General features: G+C 36.6%; 2 protein-coding genes across 2 annotated transcripts; one reads left to right on the forward strand and one right to left on the reverse strand.

Moving 5' to 3' along the window:
- The first annotated feature begins 161 nt into the window (after positions 1-161).
- Positions 162-3,369, forward strand: LOC132627409 (pentatricopeptide repeat-containing protein At1g79490, mitochondrial). The gene has a single exon (XM_060342753.1). It carries the CDS (start codon positions 444-446, stop codon positions 2,781-2,783), a length of 2,340 nt encoding a protein of 779 aa, XP_060198736.1. The 5' UTR covers positions 162-443; the 3' UTR covers positions 2,784-3,369.
- Positions 3,370-5,549: 2,180 nt separating this feature from the next.
- On the reverse strand, positions 5,550-10,476 carry LOC132627427 (metal tolerance protein 9-like). Its single transcript, XM_060342773.1, has 6 exons — positions 10,129-10,476; positions 8,223-8,335; positions 7,731-7,976; positions 7,106-7,186; positions 6,204-6,434; positions 5,550-6,123 (listed from the first exon to the last, which is right to left on the reverse strand). Exons 1-6 carry the CDS (start codon positions 10,355-10,357, stop codon positions 5,779-5,781), a joined length of 1,245 nt encoding a protein of 414 aa, XP_060198756.1. The 5' UTR covers positions 10,358-10,476; the 3' UTR covers positions 5,550-5,778.
- Positions 10,477-12,258: the final 1,782 nt, after the last annotated feature.

A 12,258-nucleotide genomic window follows, 5' to 3' on the forward strand; every position in this document is an offset into this window, starting at 1 on the left:
TTATAAATTTAATTGTTATTCATTTTTGGGGGTAAACAATGGTACTAAAGATAAGTCTTGGCCAGTGCAATGAATTTGGTCATTAATATAAATTTATGTCCCGTGAAAAAGTTATTATATGTTATGAGGGACAGCAATTAAATACTGGTACAAAACAGGGACAAAAGTGCAAATGACCCGTAAATTTCCTAAGATGCCCGCCCGACCCGTTATTGGTCTAGGGTTTAAGAAAGCTCGTCTCTGTGTAACTGGGAAGAAGAAGAACCCAATAACTCCAACTTTTTCGTCATCAACAGACTAGTAGAAACATTTCATTCAGTGTAAGCTCCATTTGGCCATACATTTTGGAAGCTTGAAAAATTGAAAACTATTTTTGAAGACAAGTTCAAAAACTCTTTTCTTTCAAGTTTCACAAGATTTATGGCTAAATAAATTGTGGCACCATGATGTTTTGTAACCTTGTCTTTTATAGAAACCTGAAATATACCCCGAACTTGGTTCGGAATTATCACGGGAAGATTGACTTTTGTAGAAGATATTATTGTTCTGGAAAGGAATGGACTGAAGACGTAGAATATGTGGATGAATCAGGGAGTATAATTTACTCTGGTAAAGGAATAAGGTCCGTTGAGCCGGGTCTTGATGACCATGTAATGGTGGGTGGATTTAAAAAGCCTATTTTAAATGCTTCTGCAGTAGCAAAGCTTGTTGAGATTGTCAAGAGGTGGAGATGGGGTCCTGATATGGAGACACAATTGGATAAGCTTCATTTCATACCTAATATGACTCATATTATGCAAGCATTGAAAGTTATGCAAGACAGTGATGCTTCCTTAAGTTTATTCCGCTGGGCCAAGCGACAACCTTGGTATAACCCTAATGATGAATGTTATATTACATTGTTTGATAAATTGAACCAAACTAGAGATTTTGATGGAATTCAATCCGTTTTTGATGACATGGTTCTTGATTCAGGCGAAAACGGGGCAGCATCTCTCTTTAATGCGTATAATCGAGTCATTCAATACCTGGCCAAGGCAGAGAAATTTGAGGTAGCATTTTGTTGTTTTAAGAAAATTCAAGAATCGGGTTGTGTAGTTGATACCGGGACCTATAATTCCCTTATCACTGTGTTCCTAAACAACGGTTTGCCATATAAGGCGTTTGAGATATATGAGAATATGGAAAAAGCGGGATGCTCGTTAGATGCATCGAGTTATGAGTTAATGATTCCGAGCCTTGCAAAGTCAGGACGCCTTGATGCTGCATTCAAGCTCTTCCAACAGATGAAAGTGAATAACTTCAGACCAGGTTTTGGGATCTTTGCCTCGCTCGTTGATTCGATGGGTAAAGCTGGGAGGTTGGACACATCACTTAAGGTATATACTGAAATGCAGGGCTTTGGGCTGAGGCCATCTGCCACTATGTTTGTATCCTTGATTGAGTCTTTTGTGAAGGCTGGAAAATTAGAGACTGCTCTAAGGCTGTGGGATGAAATGAAGACATCAGGGTTTAGACCTAACTATGGGCTGTATACCATGATTGTTGAGTCCCATGCAAAATCAGGGAAGCTTGATGTTGCAATGTCTGTCTTTTCAGATATGGAAAAGGCAGGATTTTTGCCCACTCCGTCCACCTATTCTTCTCTCCTGGAGATGCATTCTGCTTCTGGTAATGTAGATGCTGCGATGAAGCTTTATAACTCGATGACAAATGCAGGTCTGAGACCTGGATTGAGTACTTATACAGCCTTGCTAACCCTTCTTGCCAAAAAGAAGCTTTTGGACGTTTCTGCAAAGATTTTACTAGAAATGAAGGCTATGGGATATTCGGTTGATGTGAATGCTAGTGATGTTTTGATGGTTTACATTAAAGACGGTTCTGTTGATCTTGCTTTAAGATGGCTACAGTTCATGGGTTCATCAGGCATCAGGACAAATAATTTCATTATCCGGCAGCTTTTTGAATCATGCATGAAGAACGGGTTGTATGAGTCAGCCAAGCCTCTCCTTGAAACATATGTGAACTCTGCTGCCAAAGTTGACCTCATTCTTTACACTTCAATTCTAGCCCATTTAGTAAGATGCCAAGATGAGAACAATGAGAGGCATTTAATGTCAATCTTGAGTGCTACAAGACACAAGGCTCACACTTTCATGTGTGGGCTCTTTACTGGGCCAGAGCAGAGGAAACAACCAGTTTTGTCTTTTGTGAGGGAATTCTTCCAAGGCATTGATTATGAGCTGGAAGAAGGAGCTTCAAGGTATTTTGTTAATGTTCTCCTTAACTATCTTGTTCTCATGGGACAAATAAATCGTGCTCGTTGTGTATGGAAAGTTGCCTATGAAAACAAGCTTTTCCCCAAGGCTATAGTGTTTGATCAACATATTGCCTGGTCCCTTGATGTTAGAAACTTGTCAGTCGGAGCAGCTCTTGTTGCAGTGGTACATACTCTTCATAGGTTTAGGAAACGGATGTTGTATTATGGTGTTGTCCCGAGGCGGATCAAATTGGTTACCGGGCCAACTTTGAAAATTGTGGTCGCACAGATGTTAAGCTCGGTGGAATCGCCCTTCGAGGTTAGTAAGGTTGTTTTGAGGGCTCCAGGAGATGCCGTCCTGGATTGGTTTAAGAAACCAATTGTTCAGCAATTTCTTTTAAATGAGATTCCATCAAGGGCTGATATTTTAATGCATAAACTCAACATACTTTTTCCAACATCTGCACCTGAAATCAGGTCGCTGTCCCCTCCTAAACCTCTTGTTGCTGGAAAAGCAATGTAGTTATTTCCTATGTGTAAAATGGCCTAGCTAGTCCATCTTAGAGATTTGGTTTCACTTTTGCTGGTGCGTGAAGATGTGCAGGAGATACTATTTTCATGTATCAAAGTTCTAATATAGTGGATTGGAATCTGAGTCCATTCTAAAGATATATATTGCATACAAGATACATGTTGGATATCTGGACTTTTTATTCTTACATCTGAAACCCACAGTGAATGCTTTTTCCAAAAGTTCAGTGCTCTCATCAAACAGTAGAATCAAAGCTAATGCAGGTGAGTTCTTTCCAGGTCTGATTTCAGAGTGTAAATGAAAAGAATATCAATATGAGCTACTTGTATCTTGCTTTTCGATGTCTGGCAAGATCTTCCCCGTTTGTATGGTTTAAATTGACGTTTGACTCCAGTTTGTTTCTTAATGTAATCCTGAAGGGAAGATATTAGACAGTGCCGCCCCACCCCCACCCTCACCCCTGAATAAGACATCAGCATCTTGCTAGGAGAATTTAACTGTGAAAGTTGTTAAAATTCCTGCTGAACATCTCATTAAGGAAAAAGTGAAATGGCATGTCAAAATTCCTTGTTCCTTATTATTGTGCTCCTTTCAGTTTTTTGGGACTGCCAGGGCTAAAGCAAATTGTATCTTTCACCATCACAGGTCATCAGAAAGATGTTTATTTTTCCATCTTTCCTTCCATAAAATGTACTCCCTCTTTCTCAATTTTAAGTGTCTTACTTTCCTTTTTGGTCCGTCCCAAAAAGAGTGTCTCTTTCAATATTTAGTAAGTTGACAATTCAAACATCATGCATGGCAAATTTATAACTATAAGATTCAAAGGAGATTTTAGTACATTAAATACATCTTTAATTTAGGACCACAAGATTCAAAAGTCTCTCTTTATTTCTTAAACTCCGTGCCTAGTCAAACTAAGACACTTAAATTGGGATGGAGGAAGTAGTTTTTATGAGTTCCTCTCATTTTCTTACTTGATTGTAATCCGAAATATGCAAATTTAGCATTTAAAGTCTGGTGCAATTAGACACAGCAGAAATCAAGAATCACGTGACATACGATAAAGAGAGAAACTTAAGCAGATTCTCAATTCTGAGGAAGGCATGTTTTTTCACTTGGCTAGCAACTAGAGGGGGGCGATCTTGACAGCTGAGAACTAGCGAAAGAGGGGAATTACTTATGTTAGTTGGTATTTTCTGTGTAAGAGGTTGGGTGAAATTATTGATCTTCTCATTCATTGTCCGATGGCTTTGAGGTTGTGGAGGGAAATCCTTTGTTGGTCCGATGGCTTTGAGGTTGTGGTGGGAAATCCTTTGTTGTTTTATGTGTAAGAGGTCGGGTGGCACCGCTTGCACTGTGGGCTGTGTTAAGAGAAAGAAACAGGAGAGCTTTTAAAGGTGTGAGTTTTGTAAAGTTGAGGAGTAGCCTTTTGTCCCTCATTCCTTTTGGTGCACCCATGATATTCCTCTTTGTATAGAAGATTGGGTGTCATTTGTAGAAAAACATTCCGTTTTCTAGGTTTTCTACTTTTTGGTTTACCTCTTGTGTATACAGGCATTTTTATTGCACACTTCATTAATAAAATTGTTACCTTATCAAACAAAGAAGCTTAAGCAGATTCTTTCTTTCATCTGGACTAAGGCCAAGGATCTCTCTGATCAAACTAAAGTTGAACCCCATAACTTGCATTTCTGAAAGCTGAAACAACAGAAATCATGAATCGTGCACATACGAAGTAACTTTAAGCAGATTATTTCTTCATCTGGGTTAAGGCTAAGGTTCTGCATTAGTGAAATCAGTACACATTAAGTCGCATTTATCTATTTATTTACTTATATATACCTATCTGTAAATGTTTTGTTGAAAATTGAAATAGTATATAAAAGGTAAAGTGTTAACAATTTAGTTTTTAAGTAGCCAAAGTTTAGGAAGAGGTATGAACTGGAGTCCTTGGTGCCTAATGACACTTTTGTGGTAAATTTTGTTTTATTAATTTTTTTTAGTTGTTGTGATCTTGAACTCTAAACCTGTTATGCGTACGTTGGAAGAGGGTTCTCACTTCTGAGCACATAATTTCTCTATTTTGAAGTGATAAGTGCGGTGTGTGGGCGAAACTAAGGCAAGTATTGTCGTGAAAAAGCAAGTGTTGAAGTGAACCTTCGATTTTCTGAATGTTCAACTTGAAATTTGAGAAACCAATGAAGGAAATGAGATAGGAAGAGCATGTGAACAGAACAGTGTTCTAAAGGGTGAGAAGATTTAACTTGAAATTTTATTTAGCCCTTCATAATGCTATCAATATAAACCTTTGCCTTAACCGAGAGGAGAAATTTAGATCTAGCAGTAATTGTGTTAGTCAAGATAATTGAGAGAGGTCTTGCACTTCTATCCTAGTTGAGAGTTAGACATCTAGTAGTATCTGACCTGGTTTTCGAATCGTAAGTCTCAGCTGATTCCCGGCTTGCCGTTGCTCTCAGGTCGGCTTTTCTACTTGACTAAGTTACTATGAAATGAATCATATGTTCAACTCATACTTAATGCCCTCATAGAACTATACTTAGTAGCATAAGCGAAAGGAATGGTTCAAATTAGACATTTTCTAGTAGACGAATATATTCACAAGAAACATTCTAAATCATAATAAGAATTGAATCATCAAGTGAGATCACGACTCCTAGCCTTGTTATAGTTTAAACAACTCCAATTTTGTATATCTTCCTTCCCCTTTACATTTAACTAATCTCATACCTTTTATGATATCTCAAATGGTAATCAAGGAAAACTTTCATTGCTACAAGGTATTTGGGATGCTAATGTTCCATCTCATAAGCTGTAATCCCTGAGATCCGAATAATTCATAGATTCAACTCTAAGAAGACAACATTTACCCAAAAAAAAAAAAAAATTATCAAAAAACTCTAAGAAGACAACATGAATATTATTTTGAGTAAGGGTGTTATTCGTAGTTGATGCAACCAATATGTCATTACACTGTGATTTTGTGTTCTGGTCTGTGAGTGCACTCAAAGTCTATATGGACGAAAGCACGCTCAACTTCAGGGAGTTGTTCCAATTTTTCTTGCAGTGTTTCACCAATATTATGTGCCTGGTGCAAATGCATGTCCTCTGGCAACACTATATCAACCTCCGCAAAGTAATGTGCGCCAAAGGTATATGCTCTGACCGTGTCAATGAGCTTGATCTCTTCATGATGATTCCATATAAGATATGTTAATTTCGTAAGGAAGTCTGGCGGAGCTGTTCTTCCAATGAGTGACCAGACATTTTCAGCCACTGTCTTCGCCCATGTGCTAATTGTGTACACAGCTATCTGGAAATACAAAATATATTAGACTCTTACAATTATCTCACAACTTTACTAGATGAAAGTTTTTGTGATTGTGAACTCACAATTATAGCACCCATAGGATCAATCCACCAGTAGAATCGGACTGCTAAAACAGCGGTCACTAATCCAACTGAGTTGGTGATAACATCAAAGAAATGGTCTTGGGCATAAGCTCTTACAATTTCATTTTTGAACCTTCGACAGTAGACCATAAGCAGAAACTTGATCACAGTGACAGAGACCATAATCCCAATCATCCATTTTTCCTTCTCAAGGTCCATTTCAGGGCGAGACTGATCGTAAGCATAGACCCATCCAAACAAAAAATTAGGTTAAAAAGTAAGTGTTATGCAGTTGCTAGTGAAATTGTAATAGTAGTACTAATGCAACACCCATAGAAATACCAAAACCAGATACAGTTGCCTAATTTATCTTTTGTAAACATCTTTGGCCTGACTGTTTTGACTGCGACTTCAATTAAGTAGTAACTCAACACCCTTTTCGCCCTTTCGTTTCCTATAAATTGCTTTTTTTTGGTTAAAACGTCTACCATTCGTATATCATATACTATTTGTCATGGTGAGAGGACAATTTTAACTCTAGAAGCACCGAAAACGATTGCAGAAGTATAAAATCGATAAGAAGTCGCTCATCCAGTCAGCTATAATTAGTAATTTCGATTTCTTAGTGATAAGTATTCAGTCTACTATTTCTTAGTAGACAAAAGAAAGATGACTACAAGTATGACTTCTGAAGTTGGTATACTCACACTTTATTGACAAGACATAAACATCATATTGCAGTCAAAAAAACAAATTAAATTTTCAGGTAAGAGAAAAGTCTTCACCATGAAGTATTGTCTTGAGTAAAAGAGTTCAGAAATTCAAAACTCTACCAACACAACCATAGGTACCTGCTGCTCTGCAAAATTCTCAGCATAGTTGAAGTGAAGCAATTCACATACCTTATTTATGAGTTCTTTGCCAGACTCGAATAGTATTTGTAATCCTAGTGTGGCCATTACAGATGCAAAAACAATAATACCCTGAACAAATTGCAACCAATGAGTAAAATGTACTAGCATGATGCAAAAAGGGTTCTACAGGAACAAGGTAAACCGTGATCCATGAATTGAACATTAAGGTCATTTACTTTGAATGGTCGATTAACCAACCAATATGATATGATTTGTTTGGTATTCTTTAAGTTGCTGCTTCTTGGGCAAACTGTTGAAAAGAATATGCAGGATCCTCTTATAATACATGTCACGGATGGAGAGCTTTTCGGTTTACAAGAGAGGAGATATAATATGTTCTTTACAAAGTTGTTTAACAATCAGATTTCATCTATTGTCGGCAAAAATAGCAGGGAAAAAAGAGGCCTGAGGCCTGAGAGTCTTCCCTCCAAACAACTCCCCTCATAAGGGAAGTTCTCAGACAGAGAAGATGTTTTGCGTCTTTAAATTCTTTTTCTGAGTGAAAGAGAAATAGACTGAAGTTCCGGGGCTTTCCTTTTAAATCAGGTAAAAACAACCTTGCAAATACACGAAACAGAACAAATGCCAGAGATACTGGATTTTAATGACTCACCACTGGCTGCATCCTCTTTTTCCCAATAGGATAGCGATACTGGTTTGGATTTTTCATGGCATTAGAAGTGAACCACAGAATGAACCCTGACAAGAGGTCCAGGAGGGAGTCCAACGTTGATGCGATTACAGCCAAAGATCTACTCTGAACAGAAGCGTAGATTTTTGCTAAGAAAAGAACCACATTAGCCATGTTTGATAAATGAATAGCCATCCTTTCACTCCTAGCAAGTTGCTTCATTTCGTCCTGCCAAACACGGTATGTGGATACAAAAATCATATACTTTTTCATGAATTGCAATAATTATCAAGATATCAGAAACCAACTATTTTGAAGAATGTGCTAATATGCTCTAAAGATTATATGGAAAAGGTTTTTTTGTTGAAGAAGAGAAGGGTGAATTAAGAAACAACGGCTTCCAAATTACGTGACCTTGTAGTTGATGCTACAAACTGATGAATCTTCTAATCGTTTAAGGAGAAAGAAACAAACCTCAGTTAGACTTCCAGGTAAATAACCAGATTCATTTATGGTGTCCATCTCATTGAACCCTTCAACCAGCCTTTCTTGCTTTTTGTAGTATGCAGCAATTTTACCCTGTTTCCCTATAGACGAATTTAGAATGATGTAAATTCATGCAAGAGAAGGAAAACTCAAAATTGAGACTGGAATTACGAAGTGAAAAATGAATTTGATCTTCTAAATCACTTACTGCAGGTGTCATATTTGAGTTAATATATATCATAAACATGACATATATAGTAAATTATGGATGGGAGGATTGGTATAGGCCATTATTCACAAGAACATTTTGTAGTCTTAGAGGGAAAGGGTTAAGGATTTACCCCGAAAAAGAATTGAATGGGAGGAAGCTTCCAAAATGGTCCTTGTTAGACGGTGGCTACATAATTAGGACCAGAAGACGGCCACTATTTTTATCCTAATTCTCAAATTCTTATAGTAAACAATGTCATGTTGATTTTGTAAATAGAAATGGAAAACTAGGAAGCTTTTCAGACCAACTAATCAGGTGTGAAAAAGTTGTATCTAAGCCTATTAGTACTCATCAGATACTGCTGCAAGCTCTGGTAGCCACTTGCACCCTTGTCCCTTTCACTCATCAGTCTTCATAATCTAGTACTAAAATGGCCATCCCCAAAAGGCAGTGTCTCACTGTCAATTGTTTACAGCACATTTTATCTTACTTCACCATAATATATACTGCACCTTCCCAGCCGAATTCCAGTCCAACAAAGATGATATGTAAACCTAATTGCCATAGATATAAGAGCACGGCCTAACATCTATACTTCCCTCATCATGCATAACAAGTCTTAGTTGAATTTACAGTGATATTAATTGAACTGAAAATAAGAAATGACTTCATGACAAAGTTCATCTTCAAATTTAACGTAATGATCAGTGACAGAAACTTCAAAATGAAAAGCACACCAGAACTCATGACAGCCTAGACACTGTAGTTTAGCCTGCAAATGGGATGCATAAGCAGAGTAATGTTTTGCAAATATGAGAACAATCGCCTTAATTTGAACATATATAGTACTGAAAGGTTATAATATCAACAAAGCAATACAACCCTGATACATGATCCATTTCCTGCAAAAAAAAATTCCTTTGTGGGGTATTTAGATTTATAGTCGATCCTCCTTGGTGCTAATCAATTCTTTCAGCAATTCAAAAAGTTTACCCACGTGCTTGTCTTGTACGATTGAAGGAAGATATATGTACATACATAAAATGGCCATCATACTCTTCTTCCCAGCCATAACAACTAAAATATACTCTATATGCAGGGGTGAATCCATGTATTAAAAATGGGTCACGTGAACACATGGTCACCCGACTAAACTCGGTATATTATGTATATAATCCTTAAAATATATCTAATATTAACTGAAGGAACACATGGTCAAACTAGACTGAATGGAGCACTGGTTAAGTGCTACCTTTAATCCCTTAAGGTTATGGGATTGAACCCAACTAAATGCACTTTTGCGTCTTATTATTTTTTTAAAAAAAATATTCTAAGGTGAACTCATCCTCTCAAAATCCTAGATTCACCTAGGTCTATATGGCATAGACAAATAAACAAGTGCTGGAAGGTGGATAAAGGAAAAGAATGAACGGCTAATTGTCGGATCATCATGTAAGTTTTCCCTGGACTAGCTAGCTCATAAGAATATACTACTCTACTAATAAAGATTCCTCACGCATTTATAACGTTTGATTATCTTCTAGTGTTTTCAACAAGTTTTCTTTTTGGGGGCGTTTGGTGGATATAGATATTGTTTTCCCTAGTTTCATTAGATAAGTCATTTTCCATGACATTTTAACCATAAAAATTGGAAAACATTTCCATAACAAAACATATACATACTGGGAGTGGGAAGTAGACGACGGACACTGAAGGAGTGATGATCGGAGGAGCGGCGTTCAGGAAGACGGAATTCGCTAACTTTAAGCCTCCATGAAGATGAGGAAGACTCATGATCCACTGCAGCCTGAGCAGCCGGAGACAGCAGTTCCGTCCTAAAACTGTCGAACAGAGGGCCGTCATTGCTGCCAACGCCACCACCACTGACATTACTACTGCGACTCATCTCCATGTTTAGTGGAGCAGTAGGTTACGTACTGATAATTCCTCTGGTTCTAATGGTATCATTAAATGTTTATATAGGAGCCATGCTTGTTTATATATACAGTGGTATCATTGCTTAATCTAAGAGGAAATAACATCTCTATCCAACCGTGTTTCCATTTAGTAATTTACTTTTTAGTTTACGTATTTGATTTGATAAAGAACTTCTCTACGTTTGAATTCCAATATTTTCGTGTTAATCCTCTATTGAATTTCCCTTACCTAAGTAAAAATTTATATTTCGTGTTACCCTCTATTGAATTTTAATATTTTAGTGTTATCCTCTGTTGAATGTCCCTTATAAAAACTACTTATGGTGTACCTAACTAAAAATTTATACAAATATAATAAACTATTTCGTGTCACCCTCTATTGAATTTCAATATTTTCGTGTCATCCTCTATTGAATTCCAATATTTTCATGTTACCCTCTATTGACATTCCTTTTAAAATAATACTTTTAGGGTACCTAAGTAAAAATATATAATAAACTATTGAAAAATAGAATTGACGATAAAATAAATGCAAATTTGTTTAAAGGATGAAAATAAATATTAATCCTACAATAATGATAGAACAGTTTAATTCAATATCTTCTAAACATGCAAAGATGATGAATTAAGTTAGTTACTGCACATAATAAATGATGTTGTTGGTTTTATTCACTTTTGTCGGCAAAATATATTTTTGTTCATGTGAGAAACCATATTGTGGCAAATAAATTAAAGTCCAACTTTTGAGATAGTTTGACATTTTAATTTATTTATTATTACTGCAAATCACAAACATATTGTAAAATCAGATGTTAACTTTTTCAACCCCAACCCCCACCCCCAAACCCCATTTTCGTGTGATTCTTATTCCTAGTTTTTTCTTTGATATTTCTAGAACTGCTTTCGACATAGTGATGAAATTTACTCTTAGTAACATAACTACACTCCTAGAATTTCACAGGTATATTGGAAACTACACTCCTAGAATTTCACTGGCAGATTGGAATATGAAATGGGGAAGTGGGATTGTGGGGATGCGTGTGAGAATTGCACCGCGACAAGACAAAGGAACCATCACATACCATTTCTTAAAAATTTAAAACAACTAAGTAGCCAACAATGGAGAGCCACATGAAGCAAAGAGGTAAGAACAAACTCCCCAAGGCCGCACCTTCTCATGCTAACACATTACGTATTATTCCCTCCTACTCCATTACTGAAACGTCGCTCTCTGTTTACCTTCCTCCCACTTTTTTGCACGTGGAATGATTACAAATCTCTTTGTTGCCGACTTCCCAATATTATACTGCCTTTTCAATTTAAAAAATATAGAGATTGACCAAAAAGAGACTTCCACTTGTGGTAATCACGTTTTAGGTCTAATTAAAATAAGATTCTTTTCTTCTTCAATAATTATAAAAGTCGTACTCCTTAATTTCTGCTAGTATCTTTATCTGTTGTGCCCGCGTCAGCATCAGATAAGAAACACGGAATACATGATTCAAGCTCACAAACTTTTACTAATTGGCAAAAAAGCAACTGCTCCTCAATACCTTATCATGATAAACACCGTTCATTCCACAAATACTTATATTAGTCACTGCATGAATCTCTCATCCTTCCTCTTATTTCTTTTATTATTTTGGCTTTATTGTGCATCATTATCCATTATACATTTTTAAAAAATAAAAGTGAAACAAAAATATGCACTAATCTTTGTTTTTTTGTCTTTTCTATTCCAATTGCTTAATCAGAAGCACTTAAAACCTGGAGATTTTTTCAATTCCAAGTGCATCTAATAAAAGAGTACAAATCAGAAGCACTGATTTTAAAACTAATTATCTTTTGACGTCTTAAGCCTTCACTGTGACAAACT

Source organism: Lycium barbarum, chromosome 1 (assembly GCF_019175385.1).
Source record: "Lycium barbarum isolate Lr01 chromosome 1, ASM1917538v2, whole genome shotgun sequence".
Lineage (NCBI taxonomy): Eukaryota > Viridiplantae > Streptophyta > Magnoliopsida > Solanales > Solanaceae > Lycium > Lycium barbarum.